Source organism: Xiphophorus hellerii, chromosome 22 (assembly GCF_003331165.1).
Source record: "Xiphophorus hellerii strain 12219 chromosome 22, Xiphophorus_hellerii-4.1, whole genome shotgun sequence".
NCBI classification, from domain to species: Eukaryota; Metazoa; Chordata; class Actinopteri; order Cyprinodontiformes; family Poeciliidae; genus Xiphophorus; species Xiphophorus hellerii.
The window spans coordinates 13,442,580-13,465,916 of NC_045693.1; the positions used below are offsets into that span (position 1 = coordinate 13,442,580).

General features: G+C 38.2%; 1 protein-coding gene across 1 annotated transcript; it reads left to right on the forward strand.

The window, feature by feature from the left end:
* Positions 1-325: 325 nt before the first annotated feature.
* On the forward strand, positions 326-20,516 carry LOC116713832 (collagen alpha-1(IX) chain). The gene is made up of 25 exons (XM_032554114.1): positions 326-443; positions 1,829-2,222; positions 2,314-2,391; positions 5,873-5,968; positions 6,044-6,097; positions 9,000-9,053; positions 9,143-9,196; positions 9,270-9,323; positions 9,391-9,444; positions 9,532-9,585; positions 9,663-9,716; positions 10,102-10,155; positions 10,246-10,290; positions 11,858-11,911; positions 11,996-12,049; positions 12,138-12,191; positions 12,333-12,404; positions 12,490-12,525; positions 14,395-14,439; positions 14,527-14,559; positions 15,244-15,390; positions 16,673-16,849; positions 17,429-17,519; positions 19,034-19,111; positions 19,397-20,516. Exons 2-25 carry the CDS (start codon positions 1,905-1,907, stop codon positions 19,597-19,599), a joined length of 2,013 nt encoding a protein of 670 aa, XP_032410005.1. The 5' UTR covers positions 326-443; positions 1,829-1,904; the 3' UTR covers positions 19,600-20,516.
* Positions 20,517-23,337: the final 2,821 nt, after the last annotated feature.

A 23,337-nucleotide genomic window follows, 5' to 3' on the forward strand; every position in this document is an offset into this window, starting at 1 on the left:
TAGAACCTCGTCCAGCTTTCATTCAGAATTTCTTGCCTTAAAAGACACACTAGAGCCACACTGAGCTAATACAAACACAAACACAAATCACCATGTGTTGAAAGTTCAGGAGCCAAATACACCTCTAGGAAAAATAAACCTGCTGCTCAAGCATAATGGCTTTGATGGATTACGTCATTATTCACAACACTGAGTAATGCAGCTACTTATCACAGAAATCAGTGATATCAGCCGTGACGTATGATTCAGAAGCAGTCCGGCTACTCTAATTGTTAAACTGAAGTGACGTCAAACTATGACTAAATGTTTGTGCTGTGAGGTTTTGATCTGCTGGAGGGGTTCCATGTTCCTGAGTCGAAAGGAGTGAAGAGAGTGGATGGGTCTGAAGCTGAGGCAGTGGCCTACCGCATCAACCCCTCCATTCATTTACAGAAGACATTGAGGTATTGTTCTTCACTAGATAATGCAGTAGTATTACATGGAAAGAAAATTGTGCATTCAGCTGACTTGGTTTCACTTACCTGTCCATGCTTACATGTGCAAGTATTCCATAAAAAATAATTATGTTTGTATGTGTTTAAAGCCTGTTAAATGTATTTTCTGTCCTACTTAAAAAGTTAAAAAAAACCCCATCAATTTCAGAGACATATTTTCTGTTACTGTAAGCAACATGTTGTGAATAATATTCACTGCTGAACCATCTGTTGTCCTCTTCTGATAGAAATACTGTATTTCAGCTTCTCTTTGGGTAAACCTTCTCTCCAAGGTTTACATTCCAACAGGACAACGTCCTGGAACATACAGCAAACGCTACAGTAAAATGCTTTAAATCATGGGTGTCCCGCTCCAGTCCTCAACGGCCGGTTCCCTGCCAGATTTAGATATGTCTCTGCTTCAACACAGCTGATTCAAATGGTCCAACTCGCTCCTCAGCATGTCAAAGTTCTGCACAGGCCTGCTGATGAATCGTTGTTTGATTCAGGTGTGTTGAATAAGGCAAAGACCTAAAACATTCAGGACGCCAACCCTTGACACTTCTTCTTTAGATCAAAGCAGTAGGATATGTTGTAAAGCATTTCATGGACTGTGATAAGGTTACACAGAAAACTTAACAGATAATACAAAATTAGCAGGTGAGATTTACCTCCAAATAAAGTGCTCAAATCACTGCTGTGGCAATACTGTGAGGTTAACAGGATTGTAAATCATCTTAATTTTCATCTGGATTATCATAACTTGATATTAACCATTTCACAGAAAACATGTAGGTATTGCAGTGTCATGAAGTGTGGTCATAGGGTGGTGAGGAAAACGCGGAGGACCCAGGTTGGAATGATGAACTAAAGGTTTAATGTTGAAAAAGGCACAAAATAATCCAAAAGTCCAGGCAGCACAGATGAGCAGAAAGCTAAGGCTCAAAACTGATAGCGACTAGAAAAATCAAAAGCGACACTGACAGAACTGACAGAACGGTACAACACCAAACGAGACAAGGGCCCGACAGAGACACAGGTGGCATTAAATACACAGAGGTTAATCACTGAACGAGACACACATGGGAACATTCAAGGGGTAGACAGGACAACACGGAGACTCAAAAGACACAGAAACCCAAAATAAACACACAGAGAAAACCCAAATCCTTACATGCAGATGTTTCAAAAATCCAAATTTGATTGTGTTTGGTCCATTTTAGTCTCAATTGCATTTAGTTTATGAAACTCATCTCTTTCACCAAAAGCTCTTCAGTATTTTATGTTTTTTTTATTTGTTTTTTTTTTTAGAATTATTCAGCTCTTTGAATCTTAATCTCAGTCTTTTTGCACAGTGATGTGTATCCAGATGGACTTCCCACTGAATACTCCATTATCACAACATTTAAAGTGAACAATGACACTGCTCAGATGTCCTGGAACCTTTGGCAAGTCAGTGACCCAAAAGGACAAGAACAAGTCGGCCTGCGTTTCCAGCCTGATGGGCAGTCGTTGGACTTTTTTTACACTGGTCCACAAGGGACACAGATGGTGAGGACTTTCCAAGGGTTGCAAAAATTGTTTAACAGAGAGTGGCACAAGTTGGCTCTGAGCGTAAAGGGCAGCCAAGTAAGGTTGCTGATTGACTGCAAGGAGATCAGAGTGGAGAGCATCGATGAGCCGAGGCCAGTCATCCGACAAGGCTACACATCCATCGTGAAACGAGCTGCAAGAGACCGCTCCGCTTCTGTATGTTGTAATCTTGAATCTTAGTAACAATAAAATTTGTCGAAGTTTTAATAAAATAATTCATTTTCTGTTGCGTCTTATTGTCGTCTAGGTGGATCTCCAGCAGATGGAAGTGTCATGTGACCCAGAGCAGGCTTATTCAGAGAGCTGCTGTGAGCTCTCCGGTGTGGTAAGTCGTCTGCAGTGCTAAAGAGTTGTTTCCATACGTTCATCATGGGCATAAATGTCACATCAGTGTTGAGTTATTAATGATACATTTTAGCCATTTTTCCCCGGAGTGGAATGACCATGCAACAAACAACTTCTATAATCTGAGAAATCTAGAAACAGGTGCAATAAGTTAACAATAAGTTTGAATTTATTGTTAATTTTTCTATAATCAATCAATCAATCAATCAAATTTTATTTGTATAGCACATTTCAGCAGCAAGGCATTTCAAAGTGCTTTACATCATAACAAACACAGAATCACAATGCAATATAGAATCAATCATTAAGTCAAGTTACATCAATAATTGATTACATTTCAAATACAATTCTAAACAGGTGGGTTTTCAGTTGAGATTTAAACGAAGTCAGTGTTTCAGCTGTTTTACAGTTTTCTGGAAGTTTGTTCCAAATTTCTGACACTTCTGAGTAAAATCAGACCCATTTTCACAAGTATTAAGATGAATTTCTCTTCTCAAGTTGCAGACTTTTCCTTTCAGAAATGGTGGAGTTTATTTTATTTTGTTTATTTACTGGTATGAATCTGCCTACTGACTTCCATATTTTAAATGGGTTGAGTTTGGAAATTATCCCTTAAACTTTTCCATTCCAATGCCATTTTTAATGTATTTCTGGGACATCTTTACTGCTAGAACATCCAGTTGGCTCTATGTTTCAGTTGTCTTGCTTTTGATTCAAGATAAAGTTGAAGAATTTGGGTAGATGTATTTATACATATATTTCTTTAGCAATAGAAAAGTACCACTGGTAGTGAATCTGACCCTCAGCATTATACTACCACCACTGTGTTTCGTAGTTGATCCACTTGGTACGGGGTTTTATATATATAACATACACTGCCTGGCCAAAAAAAAAGTCGCCACCAAAAAATGGTCACACTCTCTAATATTTTGTTGGACCGCCTTTAGCTTTGATTACAGCCCGCATTCGCTGTGGCATTGTTTCAATAAGCTTCTGCAGTGTCACAAGATTTATTTCCATCCAGTGTTGCATTAATCTTTCACCAAGATCTTGTATTGATGATGGGAGAGTCTGACCACTGCGCAAAGCCTTCTCCAGCACATCCCAAAGATTCTGGGGAATGGGGTTAAGGTCTGGACTCTGTGGTGGCCAATCCATGTGTGAAAAAGATGTCTCATGCTCCCTGAGCCACTCTTTCACAATGTGAGCCCGATGAATCCTGGCATTGTCATCTTGGAATATGCCCGTTCCATTTGGGAAGACAAAATCCATTGATGGAATAACCTGGTCATTCAGTATATTCAGGTAGTCAGCTGACCTCATTCTTTGGGCACACAATGTTGCTGAACCTAGACCTGACCAAATGCAGCAACCCCAGATCATAGCACTGCCCCCACAGGCTTGTACAGTAGGCACTAGGCATGATGGGTGCATCACTTCACCTGCCTCTCTTCTTACCCTGATGCTCCCATCACTCTGGAACAGGGTAAATCTGGACTCATCAGACCACATGACCCTCTTCCATTCCTCCAGAGTCCAATCTTTATGCTCCCTAGCAAACTGAAGCCTTTTTTTCTGGTTAGCCTTACTGATTAGAGGTTTTCTTACGGCTACACAGCTGTTCAATCCCAACCCCTTGAGTTCCCTTCGCATTGTGCGTGTGGAAATGCTTTTACGTTCACAATTAAACATACTCTTGAGTTCTGCTGTTGTTTTTCTTCGATTTGATTTGACCAAACGTTTAAGTAATCGCCGATCACGATCAGTCAGGATTTTTTTCCGACCACATTTCTTCCTGGAAGACGATGGTTCCCCACCATCCTTCCAGTTTTTAATGATGCGTTGGACAGTTCTTAACCCAATTCTAGTAGTTTCTGCAATCTCCTTAGATGTTTTCTCTGCTTGATGCATGTCAATGATTTGACCCTTCTTAAACAGACTAACGTCTTTTCCACGACCACAGGATGTGTCTTTTGCCATGGTTGTTTAAGAAATGAGGAGTTACTCATTGCATCAGCTGGGGTTAAATAACTTGTTGCCAGCTAAAAGATAATCGCCTATGCAGTACTTATCCAATAGGAGGCTTGTACCTATTTGCTTAGTTAAATCCAGGTGGCGACTTTTTTTTGGCCAGGCAGTGTATATATATATAAAAAAAATAATAAAAAAAATTCCCTTCTCACCCACCGCGGGTGGTTCTTATCCTTCTGAGCTCGGGTCCTCTACCAGAGGCCTGGGAGCTTGAGGGTTCTGCGCAGTATCTTGGCTGTGCCAAGGATTGCACATTTCTGGACTGAGATGTCTGATGTTGTTCCTGGGATCTGTTGTAGCCATTGGTCCAGTTTGGGGGTGACTGCCCCGAGGGCCCCGATGACCACAGGCACCACTGTGGTCTTCACCTTCCAGGCCCTCTCCAGTTCCTCCCTGAGGCCCTGGTATTTCTCTAGTTTCTCGTGCTCCTTTTTCCTGATGTTGTAGTCGCTTGGTATTGCTACATCTATCACAACGGCTTTCCTCTGTTGTTTATCCACTACGACAATGTCTGGTTGGTTCGCCATTACCATTTTGTCTGTCTGGATCTGGAAGTCCCACAGGATCTTAGCTCTGGCGTTCTCCGCCACCTTTGGGGGTGTTTCCCACTTTGATCTCGGGGTTTCCAGTCCATATTCTGCACAGATGTTTCTGTACACTATGCCTGCAACTTGGTTATGTCGTTCCTGATCTACAACTCAGCATCAGTGATCCTTGAGACACTTGGCTATAAGAGCAGCCATGAGACCCAATACCCACCATGGAAAAGACGGTTAGAGGCTAAAATCAAGGTATCAAGGAGGGAAGTGAGCCAACTGTCAGAGCTCCACAAGGGTACAATGAAAAGACCAGTACCCAGAAAGTACAGGCAGATGCTCATACCTGAAGCACTCGAAACTGCCAAACAGAGGCTCCAAGCCTTGGCCAGCCGCCTAAAGAGATACACAAGGGAGAATGAATCCAGAAGGATTAACCGGCTCTTCTCCACTCAACCAGCTAAGGTGTACTCTCAATGGCAGGGTAATAACAACAGAGTTGTTATTAGATAACAGATATATATATATATATCTGTTATCTATATATATATATATATATATATATATATATATATATATACTGTATATATATATATATATATACAGACCATGATCCAATGCAAATGAAGAAGACTTCTCAATAAATTTAAACTTGAACATCCAATTCCAGTTTGAAAAAAATAATCACTGAAGAAATGTGTTGTATGAAAATCTTCCCTAGCTGAAAAAGAATGTTTCCTTCATGTGATTAAGAACAACTTTAATGTGATACATATGCTCATGACAAACTAATGTTCGTCATGAGCATATGTAAACTGCCTTTTCAGCCTCGAACATTGATGCACTTCAGTCATTATACAAAAGCGTTAAGCTTGAAACTGTCTATCTGCCCAGTGCGGGGGATATGCAGAGATCGGCCTCACAGCTGGAAGAGCAACTTGTAAATGCATGCATGGACAACCAGGACTTCAGGGCTCTCCAGGGCCAAAGGTGATTGCACCTGCATGGAAAACTTGTTGTACGTGACTTGAAACTATTCTGACATGTATGCCTCCTGATACACAGGGTCACAGAGGGCTTCCAGGAAAACCCGGAGACCAAGGAAGACTGGGCAACTGGGTAAATAAATACAAGATGTTAAACTGTCATGCAAGCATCGAGGCTTGCATCTCGCAGTATGATTCATGTTCTCAGCATGAGTACAACTGAGTTGTTCTCGCTGCACCCTGAGGAGTTGAGCTGACTCTAAAATGACAGTGTAAGTCTGTGGAAAATGCAAGTAAAAAACTTGACTGAGACACCAATGAATGGAAACAGATCTTGAAACGAAGGCTCTTAGTGATTGTAAACACAAGGGCTCCGAGTGTTGTCTCGAGACGGTTCTTTTAAGGAGTCTGAGATAAACACAAACAAACACATAATGACACAGAATTTGTTTTTGCAGCTCCGAAATAGCAATTTCAGTATTAAAGTGTTAACCCCATCAGTTTTCAAAGAAGGATTTCTCTCAAACTGGCTCAAGATAAGAGGATTTTTAATGGTTTTGATTTTGGGAAGAAACGGAGCCAGATGTTGTAATGAGTCCCACAGGCAGAAAAAAAACTGTTAGGCAATAACTGTACCCTCCCATGATCTGGTAATGAGAGCAGGTCAGCTGTTTAACCAAACTGCTTTCTTATGGTAATATTCGTGTGAATAATCACACAGCTTTATCTCAGAAAGACTTTTTTGGTGGGAAAAAACATGGAAAGTATTATTAAAGAAGAAAATCCCCTGCTAAAGGAGCCAGTTGCACATTCAAGAGCGAACCACAGATGCTGTTATTTCCACGTTGAATTTATGTCTTGTTAATCTCTTTGATGCTTTGCAGTAAAACTCCGAGAGTTTTAATAACCCTCAAGAGAATACGTGTTTAAGACGGAGATTTCTCTCTTTTCTTTTTTTTAAACGTGATGGTTTGGCGTTCATCTTGTCCGCGGACTCAAACAAAACTCGTTCTGGTGCCTGAAGAAACACATGTAGATGGACATACACCCATAGCACATTTCCAGAGCTCTACATGCTACATGTTCATGTCTTCAGTTGTTGCAATAGCTCATCTGGGAGGAAACATCTGTCTCCAGTAACTGGTTAGAGTTTTGACCTCCTGCCAGCTTGTGAATCACAAAGCCACAACTTACGTGCTTTCTAGACGGCATCCAAGGAGGGCATGTACTGGCACAGGTACATGGATTTGCCCGTCTCAGGTGGTGGGTGGTCCTTCAGTCGGACAAGCTGTCCTGCCCACATAAATGCAATAAATGTCACAAAATCTCTGAGGTTAACCTCTGTCCAGCTGTCTCTGCTGAATGCACACAGTTAGGTGAAATGGTCAAATAAACTGACAACACAAAGGTATCCAGGTCTTGTTTCAACAGTTTGTTGTCTCAGTTTAACGCAGGCAGAGCAATGGAAAGTGCTTTTCCATCTACAACTCAGGAAGTCACCATCTGTGCAAACAATTACTGTCGTATTTATAACTAATGTTTCCTGAATCTGGCTTTCTATTTTTTCCGCTAATGTGATAAATACAACCCTTACAAAGTTAGGGTCCTTGAAATCCCATGAAAGAAAGATAAACAACACAATAACAGGTAGATTTTAGTCAATTGCACACAGCATGATACATTAGTTAATTTTTATTGATTTAGAACATTATTTCTTACAGGTAAAAAAAACCCCACACACATCCTGTAGCTCTTGTGAGGTACTAAGAAAACCCAGATTGTTTTAATAGTTGTTTTCAGTTTGTCTGCTTTGAGTTTGGTGTTTCTCATCTTCCTCTTAAACAATTCCCAGTTTCTTAATGAGGTTCAGGTCAGGTGAGTTTATTGGTCATTAATGCTCTTTCCTGTGTGGAAAGGTGCCAAGACCTGCTGTAGAATGAACATGTGTACAAAGCTTGTCAGCATGAAGTGCTCTAAAATGTTTTGGTAGTTGGCTGACTTTGGACCTGATAAAACAAAGTTGTCCAACACCAGCAGGTAAAATGGCTCCCCACATCAACACTGGCGGTGGAAACTTCACACTAGACTTCAAGCATATTAATTTCTGTTCTGTCCACTCTTCCTAGACCCTTTCAAGTGCAAAGTTTAGTTTGATCTGAAAAGAGGACTTTGGACCACTGAGCAACAGTCCAGCCCTCTCTATCCTTAGTCAAACTCCAGTACAAGAGTGGCTTAGCACAAGGAATCAGAAGCAAATATATCTTTAATTTTTGAATGACTCTGGTTGCCCTTGTTGCTTGTGAACATTTTTCTTTCAATATCTGCCCTCTCTACTTTCTATTAATGTACTTGGATACAGAAATGACCTTGCGAGACTTATCTCCCTTGTGGAGGGTATCAGTGACCTTTCGCTGGACAACTGTCAAGTCAGCAGTCTCACCATGATTGTGAAAGGCATAGCATCCAGATTACTGTCAGAAAATATCTGCAAAATTTCCATAAAAAATCATTTTATTCTATTTTTCCTAATTAAATCTTGGTGTTTCATCACGTAAATTACTCTGGATAAATAATTTAAACATATCACTCGGTGTAATAAATGTATAATAAGTTTCAGTTTTCCGTTGAAATGAATCAATTTTTCTATAATATAATTTAAAATGTACCTCTATTTGGACATTTCAAACTTATTAAATCCAAAATAGTTCAAAGAAATCTTAAAAATGTTAAACTGTAAAAAAAATACTTTTAGCTTTGTTTGTTTTACAAAATAAATGCATTTTGGAGTTACCTACAAGTTTGGAAACTATTGAAAGTGGGTTCATATTACACAGGTTACAAAAGCTACAAGCCGGGCTTACAGCTTAGGTTAGTGTGTTGCTTGAATGACTTGTTTATTTCTGTTTATTTCTTTGGTGATATCAGCAAGAAAATCACAAACCACATCCTACACTTGTTACAAGAACACAGCTTCACTATAAACAATAAATTAAAAGTGCTCCAGTGCAACAAGTCACGCTTGTGATTTCTTGTAGGGAATCCGTGGAAACACAGGGGACTACGGAAACATTGGTGAAACGGGAGCAAAGGTGAGCTCTGTCTCTGTACCTGAGTGCTCCACTATTTTGCTGTCGCATGCATGAACTGAATTAATGAAGACTCATGTGCACATCCTCAGGGCCAGCAAGGAATCAAAGGAGAAAAAGGAATGAGAGGACCCTGGGGACAAAGGGTAATTTATTGCTTCTATTCATCCTATCATAAATACAGTACAAGTGTGCATGAATGAGATGCTGTGTTCGCAGGGAGAGAGAGGTCCGCAAGGGCTGAAAGGACTAAAAGGAGCTGCGGGCTTTAAGGTATGCTTGTTTATGCAGTTGCATGATTTCAAAGCTAACTTTTAATTATACTTATTTGTAATTAAAGGGAATTCGTGGGCTTCCTGGAGACATTGGAGAGACTGGGAAACCAGGAGAAGTGGTGTGGTGACTTGTTCAGTTTCAGGAGTAAACCCTTTCAACACAATCATATAACTACTGTATTAATTACTCTTTTATCTCCTTTAAGGGTACTAAAGGGCTTCAAGGATATCCAGGGATTCCAGGGTTTGAAGGAGTGAAGGTATTTGTGTTTCTTTGCAATTTAGATGATTTGCTTCTCATTTTAAATCATCGGAACTCATCACTCTGCATTTTCAGGGCCAAATAGGGAATTCTGGGGCTACGGGGCGGCCCGGACCCAGAGGAAAGCAGGTGGGTTGTGGTGGGATTCCCTGTTCCATTATCCACAGTGGGACATGCTTAATGTTTTGTTTCTATGTTCACAATCCCCCATGTGACCACAGAGGGCTATTAAATCATCTCTGACGGAGTAAAACACTGGAATCAGACTTCAGTGGGTTTTTGGCTGATGTGCCGTTTCCATAAACAGCATTAGTTCATGTGGCTGGATTTTGGCACAAATGTAAAGGCCTGAACTGTATTAACAAGAGCGAATGAGTCACTGAAAGAAGAGCCTAAACTGCATTGATAATCCACGGTGCTGTAAACGAAAGAGGACTTCCCCATTCATTATGTCGTCTTATGGATGTCGTGTTCAGAGTAACTTTCTAATCGGTTTTGTTTCACATGCTGACAGGGTATTGTAGGGGATCCTGGAGAAAGAGGAGCTCCTGGAGAGAAAGGAGGGCCCGTGAGTATAAAAAAGATATCAAAAATGATCAAAGAAAACATGTTAAGTGGAATTAATGTGATTTTTTGTTTTATTACTTGCAAAATTCAGGGTATCCAAGGACCTGTAGGCAGAACTGGGACTGTTGGATCAAAAGTAATGATAAAGCTGACACAAACACTGCATTACATAACACAATGGTTCTCACATTTGGTATCACAAGTATGTCAATAAATATTAGGTTTTCTAAGTACTACCATCTTTCCTGATGTTTTTAAACGTCACAACAGGAAATGGACATTGTCTGTTCGGGGGGGGGGGGGGGGGGGGGGGGGGGAGTGCTTAATTGGACAAATGATGCAATTTAAATTTTCTTTCTTCTACTGACAACTTAAAATTTTTCTAGTATAGAAAATGATCAGAAAGTCTTTATAAGTTGGAATTCTGAGAGGTTAAACAGTATCTCAGATCTTAACTCTATATTCACTATGGTTGCCTTGCTTATAAAGCATTTATTTGCACATCTAACAGTTTCTCTCATTAGGTCTTTTGTACATTCAGCACTTCTTGACTTACTTTAGTAAACATGATACTGCAGAAATCAAAACGTGGTAAATATGTTTTCATAAGTCTGTGCTGATGTTGTAGTTGGCCTGATCACTGAATCTATCAATTATCAGATCCCACTGGATTTTATACTTACAATTGTGACACAATTCCAGTTAAGTTGGGTTTTGAGTCATTTTCATATGTAAGTTCTAAATTTAGAGGTTGATGGAACCCAAGTGATTTCAGCACCATCCTTGGTCCAGTTCTGAGGGCAAATTATCGACTACATTGATAGTTGGTTTACATTCAATGTTTCTCTCTATTTTAAAGAGTGTGGCAGGAAAAAATGGCAAAAAACACGTTCTTATTCACTCTGTAGTGTGACATTGCCAAGTGTTTCATAAAGTCACCTGCTAATCAATCTCCTTGTTGACTCCTCCTTTTTCTACAAGCTTGCTGAAGCTGAGGTTTGAGACAAAGCATAGAGAAAAACAGCAAGAAGATCCAGGCCAGATCATATGGCCTTAACTTGCCAGATTGAGCAGTAATAAATGTTTTTATTTGCAATCCGCTCTTTGAATCATTTATTTAATTTTTGTGTGAATGTCCTGCACAGATATAAGTTGTCCTTGCATACTCCAAACATGCTCAGCATCGCTTAGTGACCTTCCACTGAGTCACATTGAATATACTTTGTTGTTGGGAAATTGAGCATATCTAATTATTAACATAATTCTTGATTACATAAATTCTGAGTTGCTGATGGCTCTTCCTGTTGTAATCCTTAACTGAAGCATTATCATTTTAGTAATGTGTAATAAATCTAAAATCCAAAAAATATACTAAATCTCTTTGCTTCTTAAACTATATTACAAGAATCATTTTATAGCACACATTTTTTCTTAGATTTGTATTTTGCCTTATGCTACTTTGCTTTTAAATAGCTTGTTTACAGCAAGTATCAATGTGTTTGAACAAGTCATCGTTTTGTTGGCACTTATTAATATTCCATTACATTTAAATTATTTGTATTTACCATGTAAAAAAATTATACCAAGACATTTTTCTTTCCACCACCAATGGCAGCTAAAGAGCCACCAGTCTGAGAACCAGGACACTAACATACATTTGAAATACTTAGTATACTTTTGACTAATGGTTTGGACATCTCTAGGGTATTATTGGGGATCCGGGTTTACCTGGCAGAGATGGTGATCCAGGAATAGAGGTATTAGCTTCTGTTTTATAAATTTCTCTTGCGTTTTTGGAGTGTCCTATCATTATCCTGTAAATGTCATCTTTTTTCTTGCAGGCGTATCAAGGACCCCAGGGTCTCAGTGGGAAACCTGGGCATAGCGGTGGAAAGGTTTGATCTTTTTTCGGTTCCGTAAATAAATGTGAAATGGAGTTGTTTTTGGCAGATTAATTTATAGCCATTTGTGTTTTTTTTACAGGGAGAAAAGGGCACCCTGGGGCCAGCAGGAGAAATGGGTCCCCAAGGCCAAACTGTAAGTCACATTTTCAAGCCCTTCAGTCACTGCAGACAAGCATATAATACATTTTGTCTGTAAAGTAGTTTGCCATCTTCAAGGGAAGCGACAAAGAATAAAGCAGACTCTCCATTGGTTTATAAATGTTTTATTCTCAAGGGGCTGAGAGGTTACAAAGGTTCTGCAGGAAAGCCAGGAAGACCTGGATTTATTGGTCCGCCTGGACCTACTGTAAGTGTTCCCAAATCATTTTCTTGACTCTTTCAAACACCAGTTAATTTTCCTTAATCAATTAAAGCATGTCAACTCTTTACAGGGTCACGTTGGTGTACCTGGAAAACCAGGAATCAAGGTAAAACATCCTCTGACTATTAGTGAGAGAGCGAAATGTTTCATGGTGGCTACTCAGGATTTATTTCCTGAGTCACTGAGTCACAAAGATTACACGTTTTGCAGATGTACTTTCTTTCCAAACCAATACTTTTTACTGGTTTTGAAAGAAATGTTGCACTTTTAGGAATTCAACTAAAGATCCACTGAGTTAATATACAGACTACTTAAAAGTGTCATCTAAATTTCTGCATGCAATGCATGCAAATGGTAAATACATACATAACTACTGCAGAGGGTTTTACTACCCTCGCTTGTAATAAGAGTGCATAATTACCAAAGTGCCCCTCTGGGCCTGTTCATGATATTTACAGACTAACTCAAGCCAATGAAGATGACAGATTTTCAAGAAAGCACAAACAGTTGTTTGAGTTTTCTTGGCATACTATGCCAAAAGTAAACAAATCTAATCAGAAAGAACTGACACTTGAAACAGAGAGTTGCCTCTACATATACATATAGAATATAAATCAACAAAAAATATATATTTAGAGGCGTGCAAGTATGAGTTAATAAACATTAAAGTTAATGTGAATGAACAGGACTGTTCTTTAAGGATTGAAAAGTAAGGCCAAATTTTACATATGAAGATTAGCACTTGTCAGTGAAAAAAAATGAAGCTGATACACTCTGTAGAGAGAAAATGAAAGGAATTTTGTTTGTTTGTGTTCAGTGTTACTCCTCCATGAACTTGCAGCTTTACAAAGTTGATGGTTTGACCTGAAATCTTGCACTTTGTCAGGTTGAGCCTCAGTCCCACACATACTGGCTTCAGTAAGGCACAACATCTGTTAAGTGCTTTTGCTACATAAGCTGCAGGACTGAGCAGTTGATACACCATAAAATTTAATCTGATCATTACATTTTACAATAATTTACAACAATTAGTTAAACTTGGGCCAAAAAAAGTGAAATTAATAAAAAGAAAATTGTGAGCCCAAAGTTTCTCTTTTCTTATTCATAATTTTATTTCAAAGTAGGACACACAATTTCGCTGATGGAGACCTAATCTACTGACTGTTACACTTTTTGGAGATTAATTTAATTAAAATCATCCATTAAAATGTGTATCATTAGCTTTAAATCATAATGAATCAAATTTTATCAGTAATATATGGTCTAAATTTGTATCGTAACTATCCAACTTAATTCACACACCAATGTTTTCTAGACACTATCCTCGTGCAAATAATTATTTATTTGTAGTTTCTGCAAGATGGCTTTCTTTTTATAAGCCTAAATACTACTTATTACGTTCAGCTACAATTTTCAGTTCACTCAGATTTTGCTCCTAGAGATGATGTTTTTATCTGGAGCAATTACCTGAGGTGGTAAGCTAACTTTACCAAGTAAACTGTCTTTTCTGATATGACTTGTTGATAATTAGACCAATAATATTATTTTTCTGATCATACAAGTGTGGGATTTGCATATAATGTAACCCCTAGCCAACATGGCTAGCAGAAGGTGCTGCTAAGGTAATATTATGCATTTGGATTGTGACACTCTTGAAATGAAGCCGGACCCACCACATTCACAAAAGGTTTCCTAATTTAGTTATCTATACAGAGGCAAAGAATCAACATTAGCATCCAGTGTCTCAATATTACCCATGTAGCTAGCAAATGTTTCATTATTACATTATTACATGTAAACATTGCAAACCCTAACATTGTAAAAGTTGCAAGTTGCAGGTTTTTTCTTTTAAAGATATTTTTAAAAAGTACTTTTAAAAGTACTGTTAAAAAGTTGTGATAGTTGTTTATTTATTTTTGGAATATTTAATCTACAATCTATTAGCCAGCTCTTATATTTAATTTGTTTTGCACAGGGTGACACAGGTTTCCAAGGAATTAAAGGAGTTAAAGGTGCAGAGGTAAGGCTTCATGTATTGAATATATTCTTTTTGTTTGACATTTCTCCTACTTCTGTCTTTTCAATACTTAATTACTTGTTTTTACAGGGAGAAAAAGGAGTGAAAGGTCTAAATGGAAGGGTGAGCTTCAGCTTAAACTACTGACAATGATTATAATAGGGTGAACAATCTCTGAAATTGGTCATCTTATCTCTGTATTGAAAGAACAGAACTCATCTAATATAAATGGATTATAAACAGTCGTGCAGCCAGAGTACATGACCCTATGGAAATGATTTCAGTTTATAAAAATAAAATAATCATCAATTGTCAGTGATGAGTTCTGTCATTCAGCAGAAAACTCGAGCAGGTGTGTCATATTTAAATATGATACTCTTGGCTATATTTTGGTTGGGATCATCTCAATTCATTCGATGGCACTCGCAAAGTTAATAGTTGGAAAAGTCCAAAATGAATCCATCAAATAACATTCCTTACATATCTAGAGCATCTGCAGATGCGATAAGGGCAGAAACGCCCACTGCTATAACCAAATGAGTCTTGCACATTTCTCAAATGTTATCTATCACATTTGGTTTCTGTTTTGAAATGTTCATGCAAATCTCCAAACTTGTCAAAAAAAAAAAAACAACAACCAAGCTCTAGGCTTTGACTCTTAAGATCAGGATTTTGTTTTTATTGTAAGCAGGTTTGTTTTATTTTGGCTGTGATAGCTGTATTGTAAAGGCCTACATTTTGAGCGTACTTTTTTTTTTAATCTGATCTGCTGCTCTATTCTCTCCCTGTGCAATTAATGCTCTGTAGGTTGGAGACAGAGGTGAGCCAGGTGCTCAGGGAGGCAGGGGGAAGCGTGGTCCTGTAGGCCTTCCCGGTCGTATAGGTCCTGTTGGAGAAAAAGGGATTCGAGGTGAAGAAGGACCTGATGGCTTTCAGGGACTCCCAGGACCTACGGTAAGTAATGAAAGCGCAAAATATAATTTCTTTAAAACAACAATGTTATCTACTGCAAAGAGGATGTATTTTGCGTGATTTACCAAATTTGTGCAGCATGGCATGGACTTGATCAGCTTGAGGTGATCTAGCTTCCTTTTAAAGCAACCTTCAGCTCATCTGCAGTCCTGAGTCTATTGTCCTTCATAATCTTCTTGAGAATATGTCACAGATTTTCTAGGTGACTTAGGTCAGGTTAGTTTCCTGGTTAATAAAGCAGGAAACTATAATATGCAGGAAGTTATAATATGTTTATTACACCACTTATTGTACCACTTATTGCTACTTTGGTACAGTGTGGGCTGGTACCAAGTCCTAGTAGATGGTTACATTGATTTTGGTCTTGAGAAAACACAGTGGAACAACACCAGCAGATGACATGGTTCCTTAAATCATCAACAATAGAAAACTTGATACTAGACCTGAGACAAGACTTGGATTTTGTACCTCCACTCTTTTACCCCAGACTCTGGGACATTGGTTTTATAAATGAAATGAACCATTGACCGCAGCCTATTCATTTACTCAAAACTGTTTAATGGGCTTCTCTTTCAAATCTTCTCAGGACTGCAATTATCTCTATGGGTAGTGTGCTTTTTTCCCACCAGAACTTTATTCTTTAACTCTTTTTTTCCTTAATATGTTTGAATACAGTCCTCTGGCAATAGACTTTTTTCAAGGCAATGAACTTTTGTAACCTATTGCCTGTCTAATGGTCACATGTCAAATCAGCAGTCTTTCATTAACATTTTATTCAAGCTGATTTTGATTTTATTTTTAGCTGTGAAATGTAATCATCCCAATTAACAGACATAAATACAAGAAATAAATTACTCTTGTTCTAATGTTTTTTTTTTGTAAAGTACAAGTTTCATTTTCTGAACATTATTACTGAAATAAATTCGCCCTCTGATAAAATTTTAATTTGTTGAGGTACAGTCATACTAGTTTTTCAGTCTGTTCTTGAGTAATGACACCAAAAACAACAGAGTAGCATTTATTTTAGTAATTCTATTGCTATCCAGCCCACACATTTTTTAGTAACACATTTACTGTCAAGAACACATGTAGCCAGTTTCTCGTTAACTCGGAGTTGTGTGTGAGTCACAGGAACACTTACATTTAGTGTGGCTATAAACTCGCTCACTAAATCTCCTCAGAGACACAAGTAATTGCTCCAAATTGACCTATTGCGCAGCCAAATGACCTGCAGGGATGTCTGTAGTAATGATTTTTCACACAGGGTCCAACGCTTCCAGCTGAACATGTGATTGAGGTCTGTAAGAAAGTGGTCCTGGAGCAGATGTCCACCTTTGCCAACTCAGTAAAGAGGACGTGTGCTGCAGTTTGTCCTCTCTATGGGGACGTTCCCATGGGCGCCCCTGGTCCCCCCGGACAGAAAGGACCCCCAGGGCCTCCTGTAAGTTTTGCTGTTGTTGATGAAGCATCATGCTGAACTCCTGCAGACCTTTGGCATCAAAGCTTTGTCTTAGTGTTATACATGTATGCATCTCTCACTTTTGACTTTTGTTCTTCCAACTGAGCCATATGCAACCACATTGCAAGGGTCTGGACTGGACTGGGAATGCTAAAGTATTTGGCAGAAAAACTCGGAATGAAAACATTGCAATTTTCCACGTCTCCATGAAGACAAATAAGGAATCGCAGACAAGACACTTGGTCTGTGTTGAGTGGTTTTTGGCTGCCTTTCAATTGGAGAGCCTTCCTCACATTCTACAATGCAGAATCAATTCATGTTCCACAGCTCTTCACTGCAGGAATTCTAAAGCTGAAAAATACTTTTGAAGCCATGACTCCATTGAATTGTTCAATATTTATAATTATGCTCAGTAACCTTGATGTTTGGCTGGTCATTGGCAAAATGCACAGCTCTTACGTTTTTTTAAAGAAATGTATTTAAACTTGCTACAATTTTTTTATAGATTTTTTTTGTGTCATATAGTGTAACTAGCAGCTTGTTTTGTGATGGTGTTGCCAGGGTGACCCTGGTACTGATGGTGTTGCTGGGGAACTGGGCCTACCAGGATTCTATGGAGAAGGTGGTGAGCCAGGTCGACAAGGAGAATCAGGTATTAAATCATGTTCTAGGAATGCAATTTGTTAATAGCAAAAACTATAAAACACTGTTTTCAACACAGTAAATCTCAGTTTCAGACAGAAGGCTGGAAAAAATAATTTTTTTAGCAGTGAGTAGAGGAAAACAAGCTTTAGGTACACTATGAATGCACAGTACTGTCACTATATCACATGGATAAGTATTTTATAGATAAACACCCGTAGGTCACTTTATAAGGTGTACCTGTTTTTTATATGCAAAGACCATCTCAGCTAATTACATGACAGCAACTCAGTTTAATGTGTCACACTTGGTGGAAGCATTTGGGTTTATCCAAGTATTTCAGAAACTGATTTGTAGTAAATGGCCTGTACTTGTATAGTGCTTTATCTAGTCCAGAGGACCTCAAAGTACTTTAGATTACATCACTCATTTATGCACACATTCACACATTGATGGTGGTAAGCTACTGCATTGCAGCCACAGCTGCCAAGAAGTGAGGCTGCTATGCTCCGACGCTACCAGGTTCTCTCACCACAGTCAGCAGGCAAGGTGGGTAAAGTATCTTTCCCAAAGACAAGACTGACACAGACAGAGCAGAGGGGCTAATCTATGGGGACACAACCCCTGATCAGAAAAAAGAGCAAATATCCAGTAAACAGCAATTAATACCTTTTTGAGCTCAAAGAATACCATGTAATCATTTGCACGTTGGAGGTGTGTGCAGTTTTCTCCACTCAGAAGACCTGTTAGATGAAGAGCTTAGTATTTAGCTAACATGTGTCTTTGTGTAAGGCGTATTTGCTTCATGGCAAGAGAGCCAAAGCAATGATAGTATAGAATATGTACAATGTCAGTGTTGCCTAGAGAATTTCAATAAATTACTAGGGGTTCTAAGGTTAAATCACTGTTTCTCCTTTAAATATTCTAATCTACACTTGTACATGTGTGGGTCACCTATTATAAACAATTTTTTGATGCTGCTATCAGGCTTCTCTAGGCCCCTTGCATAAGGTGACATAAAGGTGTCAGGGACCCTGTGAAGACTGTATTTGTTTAGTATGAAAATCTGTGAAAAGTAATTCAGCCAATGTCAGCTCCTCACCTTGTTCATAATATGAGACAAAAATGTTAATCTGGTTGAAACATGAACATTAAGATATTGCCTGCAGTTGTTTGGGATATTGTTGCTTGTGTGTTTTTCAGGAGAGGTACAGAGAGAAAGTCATGAAAAAAAATGTTTAATGAAAATCTACTACAAGCATTTGAAATGTGATTTAAATACCTCCGGATGCTTCTCAGTGGTGAAGTTCCAGCTGCAGATAATACATTTCAAAGTATGTTTTCACAAGCATTCTAGGTTCTCATGCAAGCTGTTAAAATAACAAATTATTCCCAAACTGTTCCAAGACATATATCTGACAGTTATCACTGAAACATACTTTCTTTCATTATCATGAATGATGCTGACACCCGTGTTTGCAGTTGGTCCCTGCAAAAAGATTAATACTTTTGGATGAATTGCAGGTGACAGAGGAGAGCATGGTGATAAAGGAGTCAAAGGTTATGGCATTCCTGGCTTCACCGGTGATCAGGGGCTAAAGGGTAATTTAATCTTTTAATGAGTCTTATTTGATTATTTAGCTATAAAGAAGAAATATTAAATCATTTCCAGATTTGGGCTTGTTGTAATTTTCAGACTGTGTTTTACTGATCCTTGGCTTTAAGTTTCAGGGAAACCATGTGGAGGTTTTTCGCAGAAGTGTTGTTACATCACAATGTGCTGTTTGCCAAAACAGAAATAATATTTCTGTGGAAGTTTTCTTTTCCTGGAATCTGTAGAAAGAACATCTTTACTCAGCTAAACGAACATTTCTGCCCCCATCACAGGTCAGCGTGGACGTCCCGGCAGAGCCTTTAATGGTCAGCCTGGAAAACCAGGTGAAAGGGGACATGCAGGCCGGCCGGGGCACAGGGGCCACCCAGGTCTCAGGGGCCCCCCAGGCATCTGTGTGACCTCTGGATGTGCTGAGCAGAACCCACTCAGTGGGACATCCCAACCAGCACCACAGAGGCTGAGAAATCGCTCCTAAAAGGACCAGAGGCTAATTAGGAGGATAAACTTTTATCAAAGGCTTCAGAACAAAGTGGTTATTTTTTGTCTCTTGTCGGGTTGTTTAATACATTTTAATGTAAATATTCTAAATAAACCTTTGCTGTAGTCTTGAAACAAATGTCTTCAGAGGAAACATTCAGAGGAACAAAATATGGTTGGTTGGAAAAAAACAACTTTATTTGACTTATTTTGGAGTTTTATATAAAATGATTTACTCACCTCTTACTAATCTATAATCATCTAGATTTTTTTATTTAAAAATGATGATAGTTGAATCAATGCCATGGTGTGTCACAAAAGGGGAAACACTAAATCCTGTTGGGAGATGTGAAAAATGTATACAAATATTACGCCATGATGTTTGACTCTCAAGTGAATAAATAATTATAAGTAGTTAAACATCTTATAGTGTTGTTTGACATATTTTCCACACATATTTGACAGACCTTTGACAGTTTATTAAACAAAAAGGCCATTTTGTTGGAAGGTTAGGCTTTGCAGTAGCACTTTGGAGAAAGTGATAAAACGAATGAATGAAATCATCATCCTTCTTCCAGTTTAATTCAATTAAGTTAAACTCTGTTAATTTTTTTTTTCAATTTACATCATTTCACTCTTAAATCAACTTCTTCAAGATCTCACTCAGCAGTAAACAGGCTCACTTTGAGCTAAAACATTGTGTCTCTTTTCTTTATAAAATATCTAAAACATTTACCTCCTTATAGAGACATCAGGATGAGCTGCACTCTGGTTCGTCATGTAAAAAACAACATTGTTAAGCTCAGGGTTTATTACTGTCTAATTAAGACTTGCCTTAACTTTTACAGAATGAGGAAGACAATAAAATGCAAATGTATGCAAATGCAAATAAAATGTAATATTTTTGTACCATGACCACAGATGGTGACAAAGCTTCTTGATGGAAAAAAAAAAATGCATCGTGGTTTTTCATTCGCTAAAAAATTGAGCTCCTCTGCCTTCTGCCACTGCCCCTGATGCTAACTAGAAACAACTAATCATAGTCAGGAGGAGAGTCTTAGCACTGTCAGTCATGCTCTGCCTTGCACTATATTGTCATGACATAGTGACAATTTTAACAAATACATAAATAAACATGTTTTTTAAAATCAAAATTACATACTACAGCTTTTAGTTCCTTTTAATCCCTTAGCATTGACATTTCTGTAGAGTGGCTGAATTGGGTTCAAATGCAGGAACCACAGTGGAACGTGCAAAACAAGGTAAGACTTCTACTGACTAGATTTCTCAGTGGATGTCCTTTTCAATGCTGTTTTAATTTTTCCATCCTTATCAAAAATATATTTACTCATTAAAAAGATTTTCATGATGAGCTCTTGTCCCAAATGTGTTATTTGGGAACTATATTAAATGCAGATAGTTATCCTCCTATCCTGTTGTTGCTGCTGCATCATGTGTGCCTTCCTTGCAGCCCTCGTTTATTCAACCAAAGTATCCACCTCTGTCATGGAAACTATGACTAATTCATAATCCTGAATTTGCTTTCTGGGCTCAGCAACTTGCTTCAGACCTGCTCACAATTTATTTCTGTGGCGAACCAGAAGAGCTCATAATGAACATGACTTGAGTCAAAGAAGTTGAATAAAATGTCCCTGTACGATTGAGCCTCAAAGTAATTGTGCTAAATCAAAAGTTATTTGAAGTTTTTTATCATCCACCAGGCAGTTATTTCAACATTTAAGAGTAACTGCCAGACCTTGTTCATGTAAGCTTGTGCAAGTAACAAGCCAGTAGATTTTGGTTTTGTTGACGTGAACGTGAGAGTGTTTTGAGGCTGTTACTGTAACTGCAACTGTAGATTTGTCTATTTATACTAACACAAGCTGCACCGCATCAACCAAGTAAACATACAGGCAAAGCATGATTGTACCAAGTACATGCATAACAATCTGTCACTGATTTAATTTACAATTAAACATAATGTATTATGCACAAGTTATATGTATGTTTTAGCCATTTGTTTAATTTCTAATCTCTATGCTAGTTAAGTTGTTTTTCAAAAAGACCACACATGATAATAAAGTCAAGTTTGCAGAGTTCAGTTTTAACTGAAACATTTGATCTGCTTATGATCATGAGGAAAGTAGATGGAAAAACAAGAATTGGAGTTAAATTACTTTTACATGATTTTGTTTAAAGGTCTTGATGAAGGTATTTTGAGGCTTAGAGACAATGCCAATCTGCGGATCATCATTGCTTCAAGGCAGCTCAAATGCATTCTTAGTGCATAAAGGTTCAAATTTTGATGCCATTAGTTGTAAGGACGTTAGATGATTTAATTTAACATGCTATGTGCTGATCATCAGAGAGTGACACTCTTCCAATCTTTAAAATATCACTGCATTGCCTTCTGAGTCCAAAACAGTTAGGTAAGGTATGGTGACTTGCAAAAGTCTTTATTTATGAAGTAATGCATTATTGTGTTGCATTATGCAACACTGTTCAAGTTCCAAGTGCTTAATATAAATAAACGGAAGCTTTAATAAATCAAATCAAAACATCTTCCATCTTTAATGCAAAGGAATCTTATACAGTTTAACCAATAAACATACAGATATGTTACAAGGAAATATATATATACTGTATATATATATAAAAATGTATTAACTTGATTGCAAGTCTGCATACCCTAAGCGAAAACTGTTGAAGCACATTTTGATAGGATTTTAGTTTAGCATTCAGTCTTCTCCAGTATGTGTCCTCCTTATATTCTTCAAATTGTTTAACCTTTGTGGACATTTCTTGTGCAGAGCCAGGGTGAAAACTATGCCACAATTCAGACAAGAGTCATCTTTTTATTACAAACATCTTTTTATTACAAAATGTGAAACTGCTTCGGTACAATAATCATGTCTGTTGAGGTATGCCCTTTAGTAAGGAAAATCATTTCTGAACCAGTCAGAAGTGAGACTTCCGTCTTTAGTCTATTCGGTGTGAAAACTACCAAAAACAGACTATGAACAAACAGCAGCAGACCTACACAAAATACACATCCAAAAGTCTTCAGCAACAGGAAAAACAGAAGGATGTTACTTCTAAGCAATATTATATCAGTTCTGTCCTCCCACCATGAAACTTTGTGGTGGCAATGTCATGCTGGAGGAAGGATATTTGGCAACAAGCATCAATCCTCACTCATGGAAAGGCAGATGGAGCTAAATAGAGGGGAAATCCCTGAAGTAGGAATGTTATGGTCAGCAAATCTGCAGTTCCTGTTTTTGCTCCAGAGCTTGTTTGGTGATTATGCCCCTGGCATAGGTTGCCACTGGCAAATAATTGATTTTGAGATATAAGGATTTAACCAAGAGGTTTCCATCTAAAAGAATGCAAGCTGAATGTATTTTTTTCAACTCAGAATATATAGTTTCTTAGCAAAAATGCATTATACCATAAGACACAATGGTATGTCAATGTAATTTGAGGAGCACAAATCATTCAGCAATCTTTGCAAATAAAACCCACCAGCTGTCTTGGTATTTTTTTTTTTTACTGACATCCATGATCTCATTATCATAGAAAAGTTCTTTAAACTTGACATGCTACTTTTGGAGTTTTTGTTAACATACAAGGTAAAATGAAAACTCTTAGATGCTGCAGAAGTCTCCATGCTTCAGGAGATCTGATTTCGGTATAAACAGATACCAGAGCAACAAGGAATAGTTATATCACACATGTT

Bases quoted from the DNA above. Each gene is read 5' to 3' on its own strand.
- LOC116713832 (XM_032554114.1), top strand. From the start codon at position 1,905: ATGTCCTGGAACCTTTGGCAAGTCAGTGACCCAAAAGGACAAGAACAA. The intron at 9,717-10,101 runs GTGGGTTGTGGT...ACATGCTGACAG, and splicing joins CCGGACCCAGAGGAAAGCAG to GGTATTGTAGGGGATCCTGG. The intron at 10,291-11,857 runs GTAATGATAAAG...GGACATCTCTAG, and splicing joins CTGGGACTGTTGGATCAAAA to GGTATTATTGGGGATCCGGG.